This window comes from Electrophorus electricus, chromosome 14 (genome assembly GCF_013358815.1).
Source record: "Electrophorus electricus isolate fEleEle1 chromosome 14, fEleEle1.pri, whole genome shotgun sequence".
In the NCBI taxonomy this organism is placed as follows: domain Eukaryota; kingdom Metazoa; phylum Chordata; class Actinopteri; order Gymnotiformes; family Gymnotidae; genus Electrophorus; species Electrophorus electricus.
This window is the reverse complement of record NC_049548.1, coordinates 271,968-295,745: the sequence shown is the minus strand read 5'-3', so window position 1 is coordinate 295,745 and position 23,778 is coordinate 271,968. Positions and strand designations below refer to the sequence as shown.

At 41.2% G+C, this 23,778-nt stretch overlaps 2 protein-coding genes and 1 long non-coding RNA gene across 7 annotated transcripts; 2 read left to right on the top strand and 1 right to left on the bottom strand.

Annotated features, from left to right (window-relative positions):
* Positions 1-1,285: 1,285 nt before the first annotated feature.
* abi3b (ABI family, member 3b) lies at positions 1,286-7,323 on the top strand. Its single transcript, XM_027021863.2, has 6 exons — positions 1,286-1,747; positions 3,377-3,544; positions 3,698-3,892; positions 4,180-4,253; positions 5,620-6,334; positions 7,234-7,323. Exons 1-6 carry the CDS (start codon positions 1,619-1,621, stop codon positions 7,321-7,323), a joined length of 1,371 nt encoding a protein of 456 aa, XP_026877664.2. The 5' UTR covers positions 1,286-1,618.
* Positions 7,280-21,033, top strand: LOC113584743 (poly [ADP-ribose] polymerase tankyrase-2-like). 5 transcript variants are annotated; one of them, XM_027021858.2, is made up of 27 exons: positions 7,280-7,911; positions 8,700-8,924; positions 9,158-9,253; positions 9,390-9,426; positions 9,571-9,646; positions 9,949-10,043; positions 10,154-10,220; positions 10,518-10,704; positions 11,026-11,147; positions 11,250-11,341; positions 12,056-12,134; positions 12,251-12,422; positions 12,668-12,744; positions 12,941-13,086; positions 13,228-13,393; positions 13,502-13,721; positions 13,820-13,929; positions 16,221-16,454; positions 17,212-17,449; positions 17,567-17,649; positions 17,990-18,110; positions 18,343-18,440; positions 18,747-18,821; positions 18,903-19,008; positions 19,099-19,285; positions 19,505-19,661; positions 20,069-21,033. In XM_027021858.2, exons 1-27 carry the CDS (start codon positions 7,698-7,700, stop codon positions 20,126-20,128), a joined length of 3,540 nt encoding a protein of 1,179 aa, XP_026877659.2. In that variant the 5' UTR covers positions 7,280-7,697; the 3' UTR covers positions 20,129-21,033. The 5 variants fall into 5 exon arrangements, with proteins under 5 accessions (XP_026877659.2, XP_026877660.2, XP_026877661.2 ...); XM_027021859.2 differs by having other exon boundaries at positions 12,665-12,744; positions 13,823-13,929; XM_027021860.2 differs by having other exon boundaries at positions 12,665-12,744; positions 16,266-16,454.
* LOC113584745 lies at positions 12,386-16,212 on the bottom strand. The gene is made up of 4 exons (XR_003411434.2): positions 15,084-16,212; positions 13,856-13,979; positions 12,600-12,736; positions 12,386-12,472 (listed from the first exon to the last, which is right to left on the bottom strand). It is a non-coding gene; the product is annotated as an uncharacterized LOC113584745 (long non-coding RNA).
* Positions 21,034-23,778: the final 2,745 nt, after the last annotated feature.

Here is a 23,778-nt window from a genome sequence, read left to right as displayed (position 1 = left end):
TTATTAAAAGATAAGACATTCAATTTGAACAAATCCCTGCCATAAACTGAAGTGCCCCTTCAGATAACACTCTCCATAGTGGCAAAATCCATCCAGTGATCTGCAAGCTAAGGCATTAAGTACAAATAAGTAATCAATTATCAGCAGATAACATAAAGAACATAAAATGGAGACCATAATCTGTTATTGATTATAGTGTCTCACTGAACATTATGAAAGAAGAGCTGAAGGGCAGTGGTAGCTCAGTGGTTAAAGTACTTGACTTGTAATCAGAAGGTTGCAGAAGCCCCACCACTGCCAAGTTGCTGTAATCAAAGTGAAGGCCCTGGTTATGAGTGATAAGCATGATTTTGAAGGTAATTTAGCTAACCTTTTTACAGGTAGGCGATTTTAAAAAAAAAGTTATTTCACTAAACATGCCACTAAAGTAGGCAATTGAACATTTTTTTAAATGTATTTGATGCAACTGACATGTGAAAACAAGGGAAATGTGGCTGTAAGTTATCATTTAAATTGTCTCAGTAAGAAGGACTGAGGTGGCAAATTTGTGGCACTTAAAAACAATGTCCTTGTCAGATTTTGTGGAAGAACAGACTATGCGTGTATGGATTGGATTAGTCCCAGGTATAAATTTCATTCAAGCAGTTCACTTTGATGAATTTTGCATTGAACTCTCTGCCTGAAGCAAAACAAGGCAGATGATTAGCCGGGGCATTTCATTACACGTTTGGTAAAGAACAGTCTAGGAGTTCATGAGTATGAGATGTTTTGAAAAATCATGAAAAAGTCAGCTATTGGGGTTGGTTGTATTTTTGTTTGTTTCTTTAGTTGCTTCTTTGTTAGTCACGAATAGCCTTGCTTTAAATTGTATATTAAGTGCTTAATATGAAAGAATACTTAAAATAGATTTTTTTAAGTATACTGGATTACGACATTTGCATCGTGAATATACTAATCGCTCAGTTATACTACAGCGGACTAAGTATAGTATCTAGATGCGCGATTTCAGTCACAGTCACACAAAAAATTGTGATTCTGTACCTTAGATGTGGGAGCTAGGGACCAAGCTGAGAATACGTGCAGCGTAGCGTCCACTACCACGCTAAGCGGGCTTTCCTGAGCAGTGGTCTGCATGCGCCAGTCTGCCGGCTCTGCCGCTCGTTCTCCGCAGAAACGGAGAAAAATAAAAAGCTCGTGATGGAATTAAACAGTGTCCTCTATGGGTAACGGAGAGTTTCGTTGCAACACTGACAATCGCTCTCTTTTGCTTGGCTAAAGTCTGACCTCCTATGGTCACATCACTACATTACCTACTTTTTAAGTTTCTTTTAATGGGAGCTCAAGAAAGTAACTGTATTATGCTTTAATATAAGATGTTGTCTTTCTGTTCTTTTTCTTTTATAAATTGTTATAGGTTACTGCATTTTCCTGCGTCTTACAATAAGTAACAAGGTACGTAGGAAGCGCGCTTTTGCAACCCTCTCTAAACAAGTAAGCACATGCCATACTGTTTTCATCGCTGGATATCCCACCTGTGCCTCCTTTACCTGTGTCGATCGAGAACAACCACTTCCTCAGCTTTTACCCGTCTTCTCCCGAGTGACTGGACGAAGCCACAATGAAGGACAGTAATACAGAGAACATAGAGAGGATTTTTGACGAGGCACCAGCTGCTAGGAAAGCTCTTCTTGACAATCACAGCAATCTCAACAAGGTGGCCGACTACTGTGAAAAGAACTACCTAAATGTAAGCCTTTTTGTCTACGTAAATGTTAGATATATATATAAAGTCTGTATGTATTGTTCGAATACACAATCTACCATGCCTTAGTGAAAGGCACACATCGGCATAGCAGGGGTGACTTCAGGATGACTGATACAAGAACTTAAGCTTACTTTACATTTTAACCTACAAGCTACACCAGCAGAACGCTTTCTGTTTTAAAATGTTAAAATGTATTTATTCAAAAGCGGTGTAAACGAAACTTCAAGACTGTAATACAATAATAGGCTCCTTTAAGAGTTTTGCCTCCAGACATATTTTCTACACCCCCACCTCTGCCTTGTTTGTACTGACGGTGTACAAGCCCGAACAGAGCAGGGAGGGAAGAGGCTTCTCAGGCCTGCCCAAGGCATGGCATTTCTGAGGTACTACTGTTCCAAACATGCTTATTTTCCGTGCAATTGAACGTTTATACATATGAAATCAACGTTTATACATATTAAATGTCGTCACATTTTAAATTCTTATGATGAGCAATTTGTTAAAACTTATGATGAGCAATTCTTGAAAAGTATATAACTCTTTTAGTACTATAGTCTGTGAGACAAATACAAGTGATTAAAAGGGTTTATGAGGTCAGTCTTGGTAATATGCTAATGATGGGAAAATTTTTAAAAATAACCATTCAAGTATTATTACTTATTGTTATTATTAATGAATGTTATTATTAACTAAACGAAAGGTGGCTAAAACATTTTTAAAAATCAAGTAATAAGTGTTTGTTCACATTTATTTTTATATCAATTTATAACAGGTCTTGTTAAAAAGCAGCTTTAAAGAAAGAAATCAGCTTTACAGAGAACCAGGGCCTAGGTCCCTTATAAGCAAGCCAAAGGAGAAATAAGTCCCAAAGGCCTAGAGAAAGAAATCTTGAGAGGAACCAAGCTGAGGACAACCTATCCTCCTCTGGTCAACACCAGCTGGCAAACTAATAACACAAAACCAATAAAGTTCCTTTTCAGAGATAAAGTTATAAGAATAGTAAGTTTAGAAATGACTAATGAATGGTGACCAGCTGTTCAATAATGTAGTTGAGCCTATCAGACACAGCTCGAGGGTCAGTTAAGCACATGCTTGTTGCTCCACTATTAAATGCTGACAAAGGACTGCAATATAACTGTACAAATAGTATTTATTAGCTAATAAAAATAGCTTTTATGGGAGTTTTATGTTTTTGGGTAACTTTGGTCTAAAATCAAATGACAGTGATCAAATGAGATGAAAGACATATTCAGTTACTAAAGAGGATTAGCAATTAGCAATATGCTTTTTTTGTTTGTGAAATAAATTAGCATGTCCTACTGAGCTCCATGATATCCTTGGTTAAAGACAAACTAAACTGTAAGTAAACTGGCAGAATGTAGTTTTACTACTCCACCTGTCATGGAGACAGTCACTTAGTACGGTTAAATGGGTGCTCTGGCTGCTATGCTGGAGAGTTGCTCTTTCGTCTGATGGTCAGAGCTCATGTTTATATCCTGTCAGACCTGGGTTTGAGTCTTGGGTAGGATGGCTGCCTTTAACGTTCCTTACACCACAATAAATGTGGCCATATAACATCTTGTAATAACACAACATATGCCTATACATTAGGTGGGTGACACTAGAAAAGCAGTGGAGGAGTCCAAAGCCCTCACCACCCAGGCCCTGGCCAGTGTTGCCTACCAGATCAACACACTGGCAACAAGTGTGCTGAAACTACTGGATGCCCAGGCCATTCAGCTCAAACAGATGGAATCCACGGTCAATCTTCTAACCATGGTAGGCTTCATTGAGGAAGCTGCTTTGAAGAAAATTCCCTATTATTCCATTGGAATATCTCAATATTGTCTTTGGTGCTTTGGATGGAGTTCTCAGATATAGTAAAATACAAAAATATGTTCTTACTCTGACAATAATGTTAATCTTACTTAGACAGTGGACATGTATAAGGAGAAGGTAGCACGGCAGGAGATCGGTTTGCTGACTACTTCATGCAAAATACCCAGCACTGAGAAGATTGTTCCCCCTCAAACCATCCAAGGTCCCATCTTGGAGTATGAGCATCTTCCAATATCCTACGACAGTCTGGACTCACTGGGACATGGATGCTGGGATGCGAATAAAGCAGTATGCATTAATCTGTTTTTTCTTTTATTTTCTCCTTTTGGAGCTTTGAGTTAAATAAACTCATGAACTAAATATGATGTAAATATGTGTCAGTATGAGAGTTAATGGGCCTGTATAATTCTGTAGATTCTGCATAACCAGTTAAATTTTTAATTTAGTTTTATATATGGCGTGTTTGCAGATGGTTTTATTTGCCATTAATGCAGATTCATTTAATTCTTCATCATCTTTGGTATACTGGTAGTAACACGGTCATGGATTTAATTTCATGTGACTTTCTTCTTTAGGCACTGAAGAAAGAGGCTGAAAAGATCACAACTATCCAGCAACCAAGCAGTCATGAAGGGCCACATTTATCTGGGTATGTAGAGATGCCAGAATTGAATGCACAATTGTAGAGGCGATTATTCATCTACAAGGTGCTCGGTGCAAGGACAATGTCTAGCTATCCTCTGTGTGTAATGGGAGGCATATGTAGTACTTTATTTTATTGTTTGTTAAGGCTATTGCACAAGGCATCATCAAAACAGGCAGCAGGGTCAGAAACAAAGGCAGACAGAGCCTGTGGCAGAGGAACACACACAGCTTGTTGCTGAGCAGAAAAAGCACCAGACTACATTTAGAGGCTGAGACTAGGGTGATCAAAGTACTAGAGCATAAACACCACAGAGGCACTGATTGTAGGAAATAGAGGCACAGAAGCAGGAGATCTATCCAAGGCTACACACAGTGTCAGGAGACACCAAAGTCATTACTGGGACAAAGGGGCTTGTGGAAGTAGCAAACGCGGAAGTGAGAGGCAGAGAACACACTGGTGATGTGGCCAAAATTCAAGACAGCAAATGAGACCAGAAAGGCAAGGGGACTAGTAGGACTTCACTAAGGGTTGGGGTTCAGGTGCTCCAGAACAGGCAAAGGAGCTCCAGTCCGGTAAGTCACAGACAGCAAGATAGGTTATTCGATCCCCATGAGGATCGAACAAAAATTAGCATGCTTACGACTGTCCTCCTTGTCTTCATCATGATCATTGAAGCTGAGAGGAGCCTTTTCACTTGCTGTGTCATCCTGGATCTCCATGGAGCCTTGCAAAGCTCTCTTTCACCATGCCAGTGGGCAGCAGCTCCAGCTATGGAGCTGATACTTGACTGCTCAAGGAAAAGGATTGGAGGTGGAGTGAATTTAGTCCCCACCCACAAAAAGTTATTTAGAAAACTATGTTTGGGGTGAAAGGAGATACTCAGCAGCCTGCGGAAGAGAAGAGCAGTCAATGCTAGAAGACAGGCAGAGCAGTCAATTAACAAGAGCAGTCCATGCTACACGACAAACTCCAGGGTGCACATGCCCAGTGATGTCATACCTTTTTAATCAACTCAGCAATGAACAGAGGAAAGTTCTGACTATATAAAGAGTCCTAGTCCAAAATGGCTTGTTGATTTCTCCTTTCTAACAATCAAGCTACTAAAGCTGACAATTACCTGAGTTAAAACGGGTGTGTGTGAGCAGGGAAATCACCAAATTGTCTTGCATTCCAGCCTACCAAGACTGCAGTTGGTCACTCCTGAAGTATCCAATCTTTGTCATGAATAACAATGAATGTTAATGACTCTCAACATCCACTATGTGTGCTAGACATGTCCATAATGAGTATCTCCAGAAAAAGTATTGCTTGCCTTATTCAGTATGTTATCTGCACATGAGGTTTACCTCTTCCTCTGTCTCTCTCTTAGGGCCAGTGCAGGTATTGCTGTTCCACCCCCATCAGTTCCTAACTGGCCAGGCTTTAGAACTGCAGCTCCTCAAACATATGCTTCTCCTCAGCCTCCTACTTCTGCTACACCAATATCCTTTCTGCCTCAACCTCTGAGTTTCTACACAGATACAACATCACCATCTCCTCCACCTTGTCTAGGTGTTGATATTGAAGGCCTTCCACCTCCACCACCGGTAACTTCTTCTCCAAATCCACCTCCTCCCTCCGACCCTACTTATAGAGACTCATTTTTGCCACCATTCCCAAGTCCCCAATCTGAGTTCATGAGTCTCCCCCCACCCCCTTCCCCCTCTCCTCCACCTCCTCCACCACCTGACTGTGAAGGCTTGCCTTTACCACTACCACCCCCAACTCCCCAAAATGCCCCCAGGAATTCTCCTTCTTCTTATTATTATTCTCATAGTACTGTACGGGGTCATGTTCCTCCACCACCTCCACCTCGCTTAGATACTTGTCCCGGAGGCCTTTCTCCACCACCACCTACATCTAGCTCTGCATTTAGAGGCTCATCACTGACTCCACCACCACCACCCCAACAAAACACTTCTATAACACCTCCTCCCCCACCTCCTGGTCTGCCTCCTCCTCCTCCTCCTGTAAAAGGTCATGTTCCTCCACCACCACCCCCACCTCAACAAAACACTTCTATAACACCTCCTCCACCACCTCCTGCTCCACCTCCACCACCTCCTGCTCCTCCTTCTCCTGGAAAAGGTCATCTTCCTCCACCCCCTCCTCCACCACCACCATTTTGAATCCTTAAAGTGACCTTCTATGAGCTGTCAGTAGGAAAACAGTGAAAGTTTATTATTTACTGTACAAGCCAGAATGCTTAGTATGAAAGAGCCCACCAGGAATGGCTTCAGCTGGGGAAAATGGTGCTCAATACTACACAAACTGAGGCCTTTATTCAACACTAATAGAAGGCTGACTACACTAAAATGTATACTATTCATACATAAGAGAATGTATGCTTACTATGGTTAGACTCTTGTTTCAATCATTCCTAATTGTAATTTTAAATTAATTGTAAATATGCAATAGCTCACTAGAAAGATTTAATTATGTGATTTCTAACTCCTGCAGTTTTTGTCACACTAAATCATATTGTACTTTTTTTAATGTACCACGAAATATCTTTTATGTAATAAATATGTATGGAAATGAAAAGGTTTATCATTATTTTAATTTTACATGTAGTGAAATAAAGGCTGGATATTTCCAGCTAGGTACTAGAGTAATCCGCATTAAATAATGGGTGGTTTATTTTAAACCATATGATTTTAAACATGGTTTTCTAAAAGCCATATTTTTGGCCTTTGAACATTCTTTGAACATTCTTGTTCATGAATCCCCTTTTTTCTCATCCTATAAACTTTCACCTACAAACAAGTAAACTGTAATTTACACATAATGAAGATTTGTAACCTAGTCACAATTTCAAAATTTGGAACAACAGTCTGCTAGTAAAAGTCTAGTTATTATAGTTTATTATTTTTATAGGGTCAACAAGACGTTTTACTGCTGTCCTCGGTAATCTAAGCTCTGTCTGAGCCTTTGGGCTCTGTAGGTGGCAGCAGCATTCCTTAACGTAATGTTAAGCAACTTGAAGCTGCTGAGGGGAAAGAGAGCAGGGGAACCGCACCAAGAGGTGGGATGAAGGTGTTTTACTTCAGTCATATACTGAATTTTCGCCAATGTCAAATATGAAAATTATAAGATATATCTCTATGTGCGAGTGCTTAACTAGATAACGGTAGCACTTCTTGTATTGAAATACATGGTAGTTCACCACGGACCATAGAATATGTAGTAAATATCGTCTTCATTGCGTAACGAGAAACATTTACAGCTTGAACATTAGTATATCTACGAAAACGCAAGCTAAAACATTCGGATTGTAATGATTTTTGTTAAAAGGAGGTAGCACTGGAGAACTGGACCTCCTTTCATCTTCGATGTCAAGGCTTTGGGTTCGCAAGCATTGCGTATTTTACAGCGGTAACCTCTAGCCTTCTAAGGCGCACAGACTCGATGTCTGTACGTCGGTTCACGGTGGTACCGGGCATGGCTGGCGGAACCGTGCCGCCTGTACAGGACCCGCCCGGGGCTGACGAGCCGAGCAGGGAGCTGTTCGAGGCCTGTCGGAACGGAGACCTGGAGCGGGTGAAGAAGCTACTCAACGCGGAAAATGTCAACAGCAGAGACACTGCGGGTAGAAAATCGTCTCCTCTTCATTTTGCCGCTGGTAGGTGAAAAGCATCGTAACCAACACCTTCACAGACCTTCTCTATGAAAGAACAGCCCCTGAATAGTTTTAACAGCTGTGCGAGAGAAAGGCGCTTCATTCCAAGATAGCCTTACTGTACAGCTATGTTCATTTAAGGAATATATTGAGTGAAAATACAGTATTGTAGATGTTTTGTCTCTTTAAGTAGTAATTCGGCTTCACTGAATATTGACATTAACGAGCCTATTTTATTCTTTGTTTTTGTTCTTATGTATAGGCCTATATTTATTTTATTCTTTCTTTTGTTTTTGCTTTAGCTCTTTATAATATATGGCTTTGTACTGGATTTGTTCATATGTATAATTCACATATATTCATCTCAACATTGTTCTTTTTGCAGCTTGATGTACTACGTTTGCGTTAATATAATTAATAATAATAATAATAATAATAATAATAATAATAATAATAATAATAATAATAATAATAATAATAATAATAATAATAATATTTTAAAAAATAGCATACATTTGCTGCTCTCATATGATTGACCATGACAATTCAGAGACTGTTCCCACGTTGTTGTTTTTATTAATTTATTTTTAATTTCATTAAAAATCATATGTAAAGCACGTGCTTTCTAGTCTACTGACTGAATGATTTATTGCTCTTTTACATTATTACAGTTATTTCTCAATTAAGCGCTTTTGTGCCTGTATAATTTGTATCTGTATAATCTACACATTCCCTTGTTATTACTGAATGGTTTGTTGCCCTCCGTGTGCGTGTCATTCCGCGTGCCACAGGGTTTGGCCGTGGAGACGTGGTGTCTCACCTGCTGCAGCGCGGGGCTAACGTGCACGAGCGGGACGACGGCGGCCTAGTGTGTCTTCACAACGCCTGCTCGTTTGGCCACGCTGAAGTCGTACGCCTGCTTCTTCTCCACGGGGCAGATGCCAACTCTCGGGACAACTGGAACTACACCCCTCTTCACGAGGCCGCTATCAAGGGCAAAATCGATGTCTGCGTCGGTAAACGCGAACCGCTGCATAATGATACGTGACAACAGTGCTGTGGATGTTTCTGTGTCCAATGCTGTCAATGTTTGCATAAATGAATGTATACAAAACCCACTATGTTAGGGCTAGTAGGGAACTATAGCGTCTAGTGTGATCGTCGTGACGGATCGTAATTTGTTGACCGTCGTAGTGTTTTCTAGTGGTGTTTCTTGTCTAAGTTGATGGTTTGTGATGTGATGTGGCAGCATTGCTGCAGCATGGTGCTGAGCCAAGCATCCGCAACACCGACGGCAGGACGGCGCTGGACCTGGCCGAAGCCACGACTAGGGCAGTGCTGACCGGTGAGTGGACCTCTCTTCACCTCTTATCCTGTTGATCATGTAATTAACTGATCCTTGTATCTTACAGCAGAGGTATTTTACTATTTCATTTGCATGTATAAAATTGGAACTTTTTTTAAACTTGTTTCTCTCATAGGGGAGTACAGAAAAGATGAACTTCTCGAGAGTGCAAGGTATCGTAACTTTGGCACAGTGCGCCTTTTTAAGGCTTACTGCACTGGCCGGAGCGTGAGTTCAAATCCACTCAGTTGCCTACAGGAGCGGCACTGGGCTTTCACTACTGTAATGTAACTGATGCGAGTTTCGTGCTGCTGTAGGATCGGAAATGATGAGAAACTGATGAACCTCCTCACTCCCATAAACGTGAACTCCCACGCCAGTGATGGAAGGAAGGTAATTTAAACCCAGACTGACACTGTTATATTAGAAACCTTTATAGTCATACATGAAATCCATATTCAGATATTTTAGAATTAAGAACAAAAAGACTTTTGTTTTTGTTATTGTTGTTGTGAAATATAAGTGCTTTGGTACTTAGCCATGTTTGTTCACCATCATAGTATTTGTTGGCACTGCGCCTGGCATTGTAACTGTACTGTTTGTAACCGTACTGTTGGTTGGCATGGCGTTTTTAACCATACTGTTTGTTGGCATGGTGTTTGTAACCATACTGTTTGTTTGTTGTCTGGCTTCAGTCGACCCCTCTGCATCTGGCTGCAGGCTACAATCGGGTGAAGACAGTGCAGCTGTTGTTACAGCACGGAGCTGACGTCCATGCTAAAGACAAAGGGTATGGCAGACTGGCTCTCCCAGCCTCTGCAGTCATCTCCATCCTACTCTACTGGACTTGACAAACTGTGTTTTTATTTATTTATTTTTTGCTGTTGTTTTGTTTCTCAGTGACCTTGTGCCTCTCCATAATGCCTGCTCATATGGCCATTATGAAGTGACTGAATTGCTTCTAAAGGTAGGGTGTGTTTGTTTGTTTGTTTGTTTGTTTGTTTGTTTGTTTGTTTGTTTTGCTCCAGTGCCTTGAGAGTATTTCACAAGTTAGTTAAATGATCTGAATTCAACTCAGTAGAATTAATAGTTAATTACTTAAACTTTTTTGAGTCTACTATTAGTCCAAGCCCAGAAAAGTTTACCTGAGAACAAAAATCTCTGCAAATGCATGAGTATTCCCATCTTTCTGCTACGTGTCAGATGCGGCGTTACTGTCAGGGCTGTACATAATCATATTCCTTTCTCCATGTTTTTTGTCCAGCATGGAGCCTGTGTAAACGCGACGGACATGTGGCAGTTCACCCCACTGCACGAAGCTGCATCTAAGAACCGTGTGGAGGTCTGCTCCCTCTTGCTGAGCCACGGGGCTGACCCCACCCTCCCGAACTGCCACAACAAGAGCGCCATAGACTTGGCCCCCACTCTCCTACTGAAAGAGCGCCTGGCCTGTAAGACCTTGCACCATTGCAGAAGTCAAAGGGGAAGTTTGACCAAAGATCACTAATAGTAAACAACTGATTGCAAATTGGTAGTATTTTTGTGACCTCATGCTTATTGGTGCATGCACTTTTTAATTAATCACCGTCTAATTTAGCCTTTTTGGTACCTTTTTCTCTTGAACATTATTTTTTTCATAGTTTGGCTTTTATGCTTTTTTTGTGCAAGATGCATGAGTTATGTGTGATTGAGGACCTGAAATACACATCAGGGAGAATTCTGGCCTTTCAGAATTAAAACCCCCTTAGTGACTGTGAAAATTCTTCCTCCAGATGAGTTTCGAGGACACGCTTTGCTGCAGGCAGCCCATGAGGCAGACCCTGTCCGTGTTAAAAAGCACCTCTCTCTGGAGACCATCCACTTTCAAAACCCCAAGACCCATGAGACAGCCCTGGTACACACTCTAGAAGACTTAATCATTGAATATGTTTGAAAGGACCTTTTAAAAGCTGGATTTTGATGGAGGTTTGTTGTTATTTGTCCATGATTCTCGTAGCACTGTGTCTCTGCATGCCCCTATCCCAAGAGGAAGCAAGTGTGTGAGATTTTGCTGAAGAAAGGAGCCAACGTGAACAAGAAGACAAAAGAGTGAGCCACATACTTCTCATTACAAAGCCACAGACTTCGCCTTGCACGACACTGCCAACATTGTACACACTTGTTGCCTGGTAGCATGAAGGGCTTTTTTTAGAAGCGAGAAGTATTTTTAGTTAGACAAATTAATTAAAGAAAACTCTTAATTACAAAAAGAGGCAGTGGACTTTTGGACAGTGCTGAATTGTTGTTTAGATACTTAGCTACCTGTGATGTCATTGTAAGGAAAAATTCCCTATTTTCCTTAATCTGTCCCTCTGGTCCCACCGTCAGATCTCGCCTGGGTCGGGTTGTTCCTCCTCAGGGCCCTGGGGCTCGTTTCTCAGAATGAGTGACACAGTCAGAGATGCTGAGAAGCACGCACACTTTATTCAGAGATACATGAGTATATATAGCGAACAAAATCATTGAGTAAGTAGAAATGTGTAAATTTGAGTAAGTGGAAATATGTAAATGATATAGCAAGTGCAACATATTCAGTCATGACATGATATGCAGATCTAAACTGACACATTCTTCTATTGCCAACTCCGGGCCATATTTGACATGGCTTATCAACTATCTATGAATAAACAAAAAGATAGCAAAACATGAGAGCAAAAGAAAAATGTAGCACTACTGATTAAAGGATAGGTTATTTGCAGAAAAGGGAGCCACATTGTAGAGAACTCTTAACACTCTAAATTCCCATTTCGTGCTTCATCACAGCCTCCTGACACCCCTGCACATAGCTGCTGAGAGGTCCCACAACGATGTCATCGAGGTGCTTGTGAAGCATGAGGCCAAAGTAAGCATTCCGCACCCACGAGTGCTTCTCCATGCCTCTTGCTCAGTTGCATGTGCAGGAGTCAAAGGCCTCCCTTTCCCCACTGGCACTGAGCGTTTACTGTTCTCTGCACACAGGTGAATGCCGTGGACAGCCAGGGACAGACACCGCTGCACCGCGCTGCCCAGCGGGGTCACCTGCAGAGCTGCAGGCTGCTCAGGCGTGCTGGCGGTGACCCACTCATTGCCGTGCTGCAGGGCTTATTGCCCACACAGCTCGCCAGTGAGAGCCTGCAGGACATCCTGCAGGGTGCGTGCTCTACCCACAGGACTGCACAACCCAGCTATGAAGAACAGAAACTAGGGATCGAGTAAAAGGAAAGAAAATGGAATGTAAAATACAGGAATAGTCAATCTTACTTTATATGCTAAATTGTTACTACAGTATTTTTAAATTTTCTTTGTCTGAAATTTAGAGTTAACTGACCTTCTACAACAGCCAGGTGCTGCTAGTACATTTTTCTATAAGAGGGCTGTGCTCTTCATTACTAGAAGGAGTGCTAATGGGAAACTTGGAGACAGACAGGCAGCTCCTAGAGGCATCCAAGTCAGGAGATCTGGAGACTGTAAAGGTAAACAGAGAGCCAAACACTCCAAACACACCATAACTGAAGAGATGCAGTAAAGTGTATATGGTGAGGTGGAAATTTATGGCTGACATTGTAACCTAATGGTCCAACTGATTGGCAGGTTCAATCATTAAGACAAGAAGTAATGCTCTGTGTGTGCAAATAAAATGTAAATATGTGAATGTTGTTTTGTGTGTAGAAGCTCTGTACGCTCCAGAATGTAAACTGCAGTGATGTGGAGGGCCGGCGGTCCACACCGCTCCACTTTGCAGCGGGCTACAACCGTGTGGCTGTGGTGGAGTACCTACTCGAGCACGGGGCGGATGTGCATGCTAAAGACAAAGGGTGGGAGCTCCATCTGTAATCATTCAATAAGCACACAAAACCCTATTCCCCGTCTTTCCAATTGACTGTTTTTAATCGGCATGTTAAACAAGGAAGTGCAGGATTTATCAGGGGTCACTTTTTGCTGCGCCTTTTCTTTAGAGGCTTGGTTCCACTGCATAACGCCTGCTCTTACGGCCACTACGAAGTAGCTGAGCTTCTGGTTATCCATGGTGCAGTGATCAACGTTGCTGACCTGTGGAAGTTCACCCCACTGCATGAGGCAGCTGCCAAGGGCAAGTACGAGATTTGCAAGCTGCTGCTTCAGGTACGAGCCAATCCAAGCTCTGACCATCTTGCTCCAAAATCAGAACTGCCCTCATAATGTCTCGAATTTGAATGTTTTAGCAAAACACATCTCTTGACGTGTCCCCAGCATGGCGCAGACCCCACCAAAAAGAACCGCGATGGCAATACTCCGCTCGATCTGGTTAAGCAAGGGGACACGGACGTCCAGGACCTGCTAAGGGGTGATGCTGCGCTGCTGGACGCTGCCAAGAAGGGCTGCCTTGCCCGCATCAAAAAGCTCTGCAGCCCACGCAATGTGAATTGCAGGGACACGCAGGGGCGTCATTCCACGCCGCTGCACCTGGCAGGTGAGCACACGAAGAAGCTCATAAACTCACACTCCCTGGACACGCACAATCAGGAAGGCCAGTCACCTGCACACGCTGTGTTGTGTTGCTGTGTGCAGCAGGCTATAATAACCTGGAGGTGGCTGAGTACTTACTGCAGCATGGAGCTGAGGTGAATTCGCAGGACAAAGGGGGGCTCATTCCTCTACACAATGCTGCCTCATATGGGGTGAGTCTCTGTTCAGACATTCACACTGGCAACCCACATGGTACAGACACCTAGAAATTCATTTGTTCTTTTTAACTTTTAGGAAAAAAAAATCATCCTTATTATCCTAGGGCCAGTTTTAAACGTTCATACATGAGTTTTAGCTAATTATAATATCTTTAATTCAGCATAACAATGAGGCTGAATTACTGTCATTCATAAGACCTGAAAGGCAATAACTGGTGATGGGTAAAGTGTTTCTGTTGGAAAACAGCCTTCATCTTATAGAAGAGTACAAGTGGCCTTTTAATACAAAAGCCCAGTAGATTGCTTTGATCATTATCACTGTCTGCTAGGCCCCTGTAACCAGGAGAGCTAGCCATACACTCTCTCTTGACCTGTATCACTGCATGCTTGTTAAGCATTTTTGAACACAGGACATGAATCTGAGCTCCTATAATGATTCCCAGTTAGATTCTCAAATGCGTCATAGAGTAGATATAATTGTGAAATGAGGGAGCAACTGAACACACATCGTAATCTTAATGTTTAAAACAACGTTGGAGAGGTGTAAAGCGAACACACTTGGCGACGTGCCGGTGCCTTGGGACATGAGACAGAACTGAACTAAACAGCAAAGCCATAATAGAAGGGACGAATGGGATAGAATAACTAAATAATAAGTTTAATAACAGACACAGACAAACAATACAGAATAGAACAAAGAACAAACAGACTAACATAAGATTAACAGGCCAACAGAATGAGGGTGAGAATTAGGAACAAAGGGAACATTAGGAACAAAGGAAATGAACGCTAAGGAAAGACTAATAGGAGAACAATAAAGAGGTATAAAACTAGGACAAACAGGGAGTACACTGACCCGGACTACATAAGATAGCCAAACAATAACCAAGACAAAAAACACAAGTAATCATAATTCAAATTAAAGTCAGACAACACTTGTGTATATAAAAAGGGGAAGAGAAAACAAACAGAATCGAATCGACGGGAGAACACCGGACGAGGAAAGAGAGCGGAATCAGACAAGCGGACACTAACGGGGAAAGAAGCATAGACAAAAACACAGAGAGACAGTAAAACAGACGAGCGAATAGAAGAAAACTAGCGAACATGAACAGGGAAAGTAACACAGACAGAGAGGGTAACTGGACCTGGAACACGGAGAGAAAATACTTGGTAACAACAGAGCTCAAGCAGGATATAGCAAAAAAAAATTACCAACAAACAAGAGACGCAGAAACAAGCTGGAGATAAAGGGGAGGCGACAGGGAACCATGGAAACAGACAAAAGCTAGAAAACACGGAACTAGGTTGCCAGGGAAACGGGAGACACTCCGGTCTGCTGGCGAACAAAAACAAAACACTGAGCGTTTAATATAATATATTATATTAATATTATAATGTAATATCTTAATATATATGCAGAATCTGTGCACTGTAAAAAAGTTGATCTTTTAAAATTTATCACCTGATAGATATTTTACCTAAAAACCTAAAACAAAAAAATAATATTTTGAAGCTGTGATATATTTTCAAAATAACTAATTATTGCAATACTAGACTCTGTTTACACCTGGTTGTTTCATGTGTTTTGAGTATCAGGATTATATCTGGATAGATATTATCCATGTAAAAATACAGGTGTAAACATAGCCAAGACGCATTTAAAATAAATTCTGTCAGACCACTTCAGGGGGTGGTCTCAGACGCATTTTAGCCAAATGTTATGGCAGTGTACATGCCTCTGTCTCTCCATGCCACATTCATCAACCCAAGCATCACAATGCCTGTGACACGTGAACACGAGGAGGTCCTCAGCATGATTCATTCCCACCAGTCTTCACTCAATTCTCATGCCCAAACTGATCTGTGGACCGTTGTGGCATTTGCTACAGCTGCAACCAGGGACACTGCTATATTCTTTGTTTCTCGTTAACATCCACTTTTGACTAACAAGTTTAAATGCATGTGGTTAAAACCTTATCAGGATGCTGTCCACATACTAATCTCATTAAACGACCAGGGGTAAACAGGGTCCTAGGCTCTTAAAACTGAGTTTTCTTTTTCCATTACAATATCCTGCATTTGGTTATACTTATTCATTTTCTTCCTCAGAGGTCAGTATTTACCCAACATTATGCACCCAACCGCAAGATATTCTATAACAGACGTGGGTTTTGTGGGTCTGTCCATCTGTGTTTGCAATACACATATGACTGGGAAAGGATTGGCAGGCCTGAGGCAGCCATACACATGTATGCATTATAAATTCACCATCCTGCGCACAGGCCAGGAAATGGAATGCGAGAGCAAGCCGTGTGTCTCATTGGCAGCATGTGGATGTGGCCGCGTTGCTCATCAAGTACAACGCGTGCATCAACGCCAACGACAAGTGGGCATTCACCCCGCTGCACGAGGCTGCGCAGAAGGGGAGGACGCAGTTGTGTGCTCTGCTGCTGGCGCACGGCGCCGACCCCACGATCCACAATCAGGAAGGCCAGTCACCGCTGGACCTCGTCACGGTACCCCTAGCAGATGCCACCTCTCCCTCTGTTTCAGTTCCCTGGTCAGGCGGGTGTCTCGTGGTTCCTTCTGACACACTCCCCATTGGCTGTTTTATTCATTTCTGCCTCCTGGTTTAATTACAACTTAAAGGTGCAATAAGCATTTTAAAGGTTTATTACAGACATTATTACAGGCCCTTAGATGGGCACTTGGCTTGTCATATCAGAGTAACCAAAGTAGTAATAAGCACTGTAGACCAAATGTGGTAGAAAAAAAAAAGCCAGTGTGACAGTTTTATAGTTAATTTCAACATTTCATAGATACTTATTGTACCTTTAAGATAATGTATTTTGCATGGGTTCCTCATACGAAGATCTGAATAATGTTGCCAGAGAGCATGTTGCATTACGGTCCTGACTGAAACTTGACTGAAAAAAATCCTTTGAAAGGCCTGCAGTAACGTAACTAGATGGATACAGGTGAATAAGTAAAAAAATCCATCCATGCTCTGTTTCTCATTTACTCATTCATGTTGTGTCTAATCGGCTCAGTGCACCTGTGCTCACTGTCTTTAGAGTCTTTAGAGTCAGATTACTTCTTTTCTCATGTCTGCAGATAAAATCAGTGGGTATATATTTGCCCCAGTCAGCCCTGCATAAACCATGGTGTTTTGTGCTAAAATGTAGCACTATACATAATGTAGTACATCTATCCATTGCATTCCCACTGAATTCCTGAATTCACCCCCTTCACCTCTTGTTGTTACTTCACTAGGCTGATGATGTCCGTGCCTTGCTGACCGCAGCCATGCCCCCATCTGCGCTACCAGCGTGTTACAAACCGCAGCTCATCAGCATCTCATCCTCCAGTGGTGTAGTGTCTTCTGCCCTCTCCTCCAGCTCCACAACCCGCTCATCCACTTCCAGCTTAGATATGCATACTGGGGTCTTCCCTGAGCTCCTTGGGCCTTCAGGGGCTGAGGGTGCCATAGAGGTGGAGAAGACTGAAGAGGGTAAGTCTGGCAAGCTTATTGTAACTGTAAATGGTTTAGGTCATGCTGGTTCTTTGCTTCAAACACGCATATGTTTCTGGCATTGCAAATGTGTTTAAATTACTTCTCTTTTTCCAGGAATGGGTGTAGACCTAAGTATTACTCAGTTCCTTCATAAACTTGGTCTGAAACATCTTCTGGAGATCTTTGACAGGGAACAGGTGCTCAACCCTTCTGTTTTTCTCAATATCACAGCTTAAAACTGCAAAGACGTTTGTTGCAAATTGATAACCAGTGTTGAATCTAGAAACACTTGGCTTATCAGGGCTTGGTTACCAAATACCTTGTGGGAAAGGTAAGACCAAATGTGATAGATGGCACAGCAAGTATCACATTGATATTTGTTGTGTCAAATAAGTATAATTCCAAATTTAGTAAAGAACATGTCTAGATGAATATATTATAAAGTATGTGTTTATCTGTAGTATATTTTTGCTCCACTGTATATTCTGAATCTCCTCTGTCTGGTGCGACCTTGTTCATTTGTGACCATATTTAAAGATAACTCTGGACGTGCTTGTGGAAATGGGGCACAAAGAACTGAAGGAGATTGGCATCAATGCCTATGGCCACAGGCACAAGATAATCAAAGGGGTAGAAAGACTCATTAGTGGACCTCAGAGTAAGTGCTGCATTCATCCCAAGCTTCCACTGTCAAGTGCTTCATAACAGTAAAAGCATTATATGTAGTCTCCACACACTTTTATTTACTTTGTTCATATATCCCTGTGAGAATTTAGATTAACTTCAGACCTTCTGTTTTGCCTCAGATGTGGGAGTTTCATTAATAAATCATTTTTTATAGATTGTACTGATTAATTTAATTGAACATTCCTCTCTGTGGTTTGATTTAGGTTTGAATCCATACTTGACTCTGAACACAACCAACAGTGGAACTATATTCATTGATTTGGCCTCAGATGACAAGGAATTTCAGTCTGTTGAAGAGGAGGTACATTGTTTTTGTGTATGTGTGTGGTGTGCTTGTTTGTTTGGTTCATTGGTTCCTTTCAAAGCTTGCACAATATGCTAGTTCATCCAGTTTGAAGTTTAGGTCAAATCATGACTTTCATTTTCATGTTTGAAGAGTAAGTTTGATGTGAGCAATCATTGGCCATCCAAATAACAAAAAAGAATAGGTTGGGTTAGTACTTCCTAATCTATCATGCGGAGTGTCTAAAGATATAATGTTTTGGCCAAAGTCAAAGGCAAAAGGAAACCTAACTCCTTTATTATCATGTGTATTATCTGTAAACAGATGCAAAGTACAATAAGAGAACATAGAGATGGTGGCCATGCAGGGGGAATTTTCAACAGATATAACATCTTGAAGGTAAAGTTGTATCACTAAAGTTGCAAATTTTCTGAGATAAAGATAAAGCTCCACTTACATCTTTGCTTCACTTATTTGTAGATCCAGAAGGTATGTAATAAGAAGCTATGGGAGAGATACACCCACCGCAGGAAGGAGGTGTCTGAGGAGAACCACAACCACCCCAATGAGCGCATGCTCTTCCATGGTGAGTGATTCACAAAGCTTTTTAAGCATGCCTAGTGACTATTTCCAGGGACTGGTTTCATCTAGACATGGCCAATGCCTGGTTGTGTAGGTTCACCGTTCGTGAACGCCATCATCCACAAAGGCTTTGACGAGAGGCATGCCTATATTGGAGGAATGTTTGGGGCTGGAATCTACTTTGCTGAGAACTCCTCCAAGAGCAACCAGTATGTGTATGGCATAGGAGGAGGCACTGGGTGCCCTCTTCACAAGGACAGGTCATGCTACATGTGCCAGAGGTGAGGTGCGTTTAGTATTGTGCATTAGCATGAGCCAAGTCGGGCCTGCACTGAACTACTCATTTAGCTAAGTGAAAAAGGGTACCGTTTCCCAGGTTGCCTTCAGCCATTTGCTTTTGAAAATGCCCCATCTGCCTAGGGCACAGCTGTGCCAGCTTGTTGTAGAGTATTAGTGTGGTTGGATAGTGCGTTGAGAGCATACCTCCTTGATGGCTCCAGGCACCTGCTGTTCTGCCGTGTGACTCTGGGAAAGTCCTTCCTGCAGTTCAGCGCCATGAAGATGGCCCACTCCCCACCGGGCCACCACTCAGTGTCCGGGAGGCCCAGTGTAAACGGCCTTGCTCTGGCCGAGTACGTCATTTACAGAGGAGAGCAGGTACTGCATTCCTCATTCTCTGCTTCACACCCTTTACCCTAACCCAACTTTTAGGGTCAGTTTAAGAGAGTGATTTAGTCTAGTCCTCAACGAAATTCTGTTGAAATTTTTGTTTACAATGGGATTATAGTTAACCTGGGTCTAGAAAGTTAGCCCTAGTCTGGTGATAGCCATCAGCTTGTGGGTCTAGAGTTTTCCCACTTTTAACCACTTATTCAAAAATGACATTGAACACAGTTAAGGATTATTATATGTGGAATTGATTTAAGTTGTGTAAACTGATTTTCTTACACTTCAGGGTTATATTTGAACTCCTTGGCCAGCAAAGCCATACATGAAAAGTATGTTAAGCTTAAAGTTAGACTTGTTTCAGTTCTCACGGTATCTCGTATTGTTGATCCTTCCAGGCTTATCCAGAGTACTTGATCACCTACCAGATTATCAGGCCAGCTGGGAATTCTGATTAAGGCCTTGACTCTTCATTTCCTGTATGGAGACTGTTCTACCTACTGCATGAACATATTATTCATACCCTATGTAAAAATGGTTTTGTTTCATTGTTCTTAACACAACTTCTAACAGTTCCACAGTATGTATCACTTTGCAATTTTCTCAGATTGTGCACTGTTAAAGCTGTCCTTTCGTAATGGCTGGTTAGAAAAGATACTAACATTTGCTAACACTGTAAACAACAGATTTCGAGGAACTTTATCATTAAGGTGGCTTATTTATTTTATGAAGACAGTATTTTTTGTACTAGCATGTTAATTTATTGACCTTTGTATTATAAGAGTTCTGTGTTTGGAAGATGAATTAATATATATGTATTTTCTTCAAGTTTTCCAGGTGTAATATAGAGATCCTTTTGGAGGTAAAGCAGACAAGTATCATTGCTAAAGCTGGAAATAACTCAATATTGTGGCAAGCCAAATGTTCTTGGCACCACTTTTCCAGATCAATGGTGTTACTGTCCATGACAAACTGTTAATTGGATTTCCTATACATTTAAATATTTAAAAGGAAAAAATTCTAAATCCTTCAAAACAAATCAAACAGAGATTACTGTTATACCAATAAACTGATGAAGAACAGTTTATATAAGAACAGGGTATAATTGTCTTGAATATAAAATGTCCTGAAAATGGTGGTGAATCTGTTCAACAGTAGCTGAGTTAGAAATGCCATAACAAGCATTGCCACTTTCTTACTCTCGTTTTGTAATGCCTGTGGTGCATTTGTTCATTTGTGCATGGTATTCCTCATAATGTCATATTGGAGATGTGCTTCGTGCTACTTAAGTGTTCCTCTGCTGAACTGGAGAAGATATGGTGCTTTCTCCATATACTGCAGGGAGTAAAAAATAATGAATTTATTTGGGAATACTTGTTGTTTATTGTTGCCGCACAGAGTGAGATGAACTCTTAGCAGTATTTATATTTGAATATATACTCACCACATACTTTATTAGAACTAGATATTAATAAAGTCACCTTGTTGGTATACACTTGGGTACTATAATACATTTGCCTAATTGTCAAGCATACTTTGCATTAGCTGTCTTCAAATTCATCAACAATGCTTAGTTTCTGACCACAACGCCACTGACTGAACATTTCTGGTACAGACCATTTGAACCAAGCAGTGACTGACACTGGGTGCTCCAGCAACACTGGAGTGCCTACACTTACTGCTGCAAAAGCTACTAACATGTCATCACTGCTGTGCTGTATGGTCTGCCACCTAAATGGGAACAGGGATATATGGCTATAAAACAAACTAATAAGATGATATGTAGATAGATGTAAGATGGGCAGTGAGCCTGTAATCCCATGGAGGGAGAATCCAAAAGCAGTCACTGGTCCTGCTGGAAATCGGTTCTAAGGAAGACCTGTACATAAATAACACAAGCCCACCAGGAGGAATATTTATTTAATTCGATCACAAAAAGTTACATTAGTGTGTTGGTATCGAGTAGTCTGCAAGTGTATGTGCTCAATTGAGGTTATTCACACTGGTTTGTAATGTAATCTGTAGTGTGAACAGATCCTGTGTCTGAGCTGGCCTGATCCTCTGAGACAATGCTCGTGTCACATAGACCTGGCTCCTGAACTTTCATAGCATTAACCTACATCATATCAGGAATGCCACTGTCAATCACATTTTCATTTCAGACTTGTGTAGATAATGTAGCATCTACCTGGCAAGGACCAACACAATGAGGAGCAATACATGCTTTTAAAACTAACCAGACATGTTAACTTGGAGTGGCTAGGGCAACATAAACTGGGAGATATAAACTGAACAAAGTTGAATCTGTCTATCTATCTAAAGGTCTTGAACGTAAATCATAAACACCTGCGAAATCCGCAAGGTGCACATCGCCAGCACTATTGCAAAAGTGTCAAACTGAAGTGGCACTGAGACAAATTCTGGCATTTTAATAACTACCTTCAGTAGTACTGTTCAGTACCGTTCAATAACTACCTTCAGTAGTACAGTGTACCATTTTCAGTGTTTTGAACGCTCTTCAGCATCGCATTTTACAGGATCTGACAGGATCTTGGCTACACTGAGAAAACAGTGTGACAAATGGGTTCCCTAATGAAGTGAGTGTGTATATGTGGGGGGAGGGGGTGGGGGGCGAAACCAAACCAAAGCAACCAAACCAAAGCAGTGTTTTATCTGAATAACAGCTGAGCCCTTCTTGATTGGATGATTTTATTTGATACCATAACATATTTTTTCATGTTTATTCCAGTAAATTTCCAAATTTAGCTTCCTGTCTCTGTCCACCATTGCAGCTTTCAGTATTTTTATGGACAAAAACATTCTTGTTTATTGTATCGTTTGTGCCATATGGTTGTTCCATACAGAATTCAGGGCAGTTGCAAATCGCTTGAAATTGAACATCTCTGAAACATAAAATGTTCTTTTTAGTCATTGTTTGTACTGCTTCACTGTGTAGTAAATATAACAGGGTGTGGCTACAGGATGACAAGAAAAAAGGCAATGCAGTGGAAGAAAGTACCTTTCCATTGGCAGCATACAACATAATCAAAAACAGAACTTTGAACATGAACCTCCCATAGAAAACAAACATTGATTTGCCTGGAGTATTAGTTCATAATCTTTAGACATGAACACAGTGTTTGGGTTCTGATTCCCTCTGTAAGAGACTGTTAGAATAGGGAACATGTGGTCAATAGAAGGCCTGTGTTTGCAGGGTACCTGCTGTACCTTTTTCTGTCCATTGTCCATGACCCTTTTCTAAACCCAGGCAGTTATTACAAAGATTACAAATAGGCACAACAGACCATGTAACAGTAATTAATAATCTGGATAGTCATCAGCAAGAGTATTCCCCCTTAAATCTACTTCTTGAAGAAAAGCTTGCACTCAGCGTTGGTTGTCTTTGCAGATCTTTCAGATGAGTTACTCTAAATGTCTTTCATCAGCTATACCCACAAGAGGAAACCTGCCACATGTGTTCTAACATGCCACTTCATGACTGAATTGATTTTGTAATGAAAGTACAACCCTACTCAAGATTTGCATTGACATATAACAAAGTACACTTGATGGCGAGGCTAAAGTTGACACTTCGTTTGTGTTATTTTTTTATGCTTTAAAAAAGGCAAGATTACTCATGTTGAAATACAGATAATTTTTTAAAGAGCAGTTTTATGGTAATTTTAATCCCACCAATGTGTAATATGATGATGTAATCAATGTCAATATGCCAGTATGTCATCTGTGAAAGAACAAATGACATTTAGAATAAATAAGAGTGGTGTGTGTCAAAAAAGTACAAGGTACATAAATTGCACCATGGATATAGAATTATTACAATAAATGAGTGCTTGCCTAAGAAAGCACCTGAGGAGCAGGGACTATAAGTGTGAAGCATTGGATCCACATTCCTGCTTAAAAATGTACACAAGTTACGACACTGTCATACACTAATGATTTAAGACTTTGGTGACATGGATATGCTGATATGTCCTTCTGAGGATGTTCTTCTGAGAGCTGAGGTGTGTCACTCACACTACCATCTTACAAGGATCATGTTACTGTGATTAGCAAAATCATTGCTGTGCATCTTCTAAATTATTTTCCT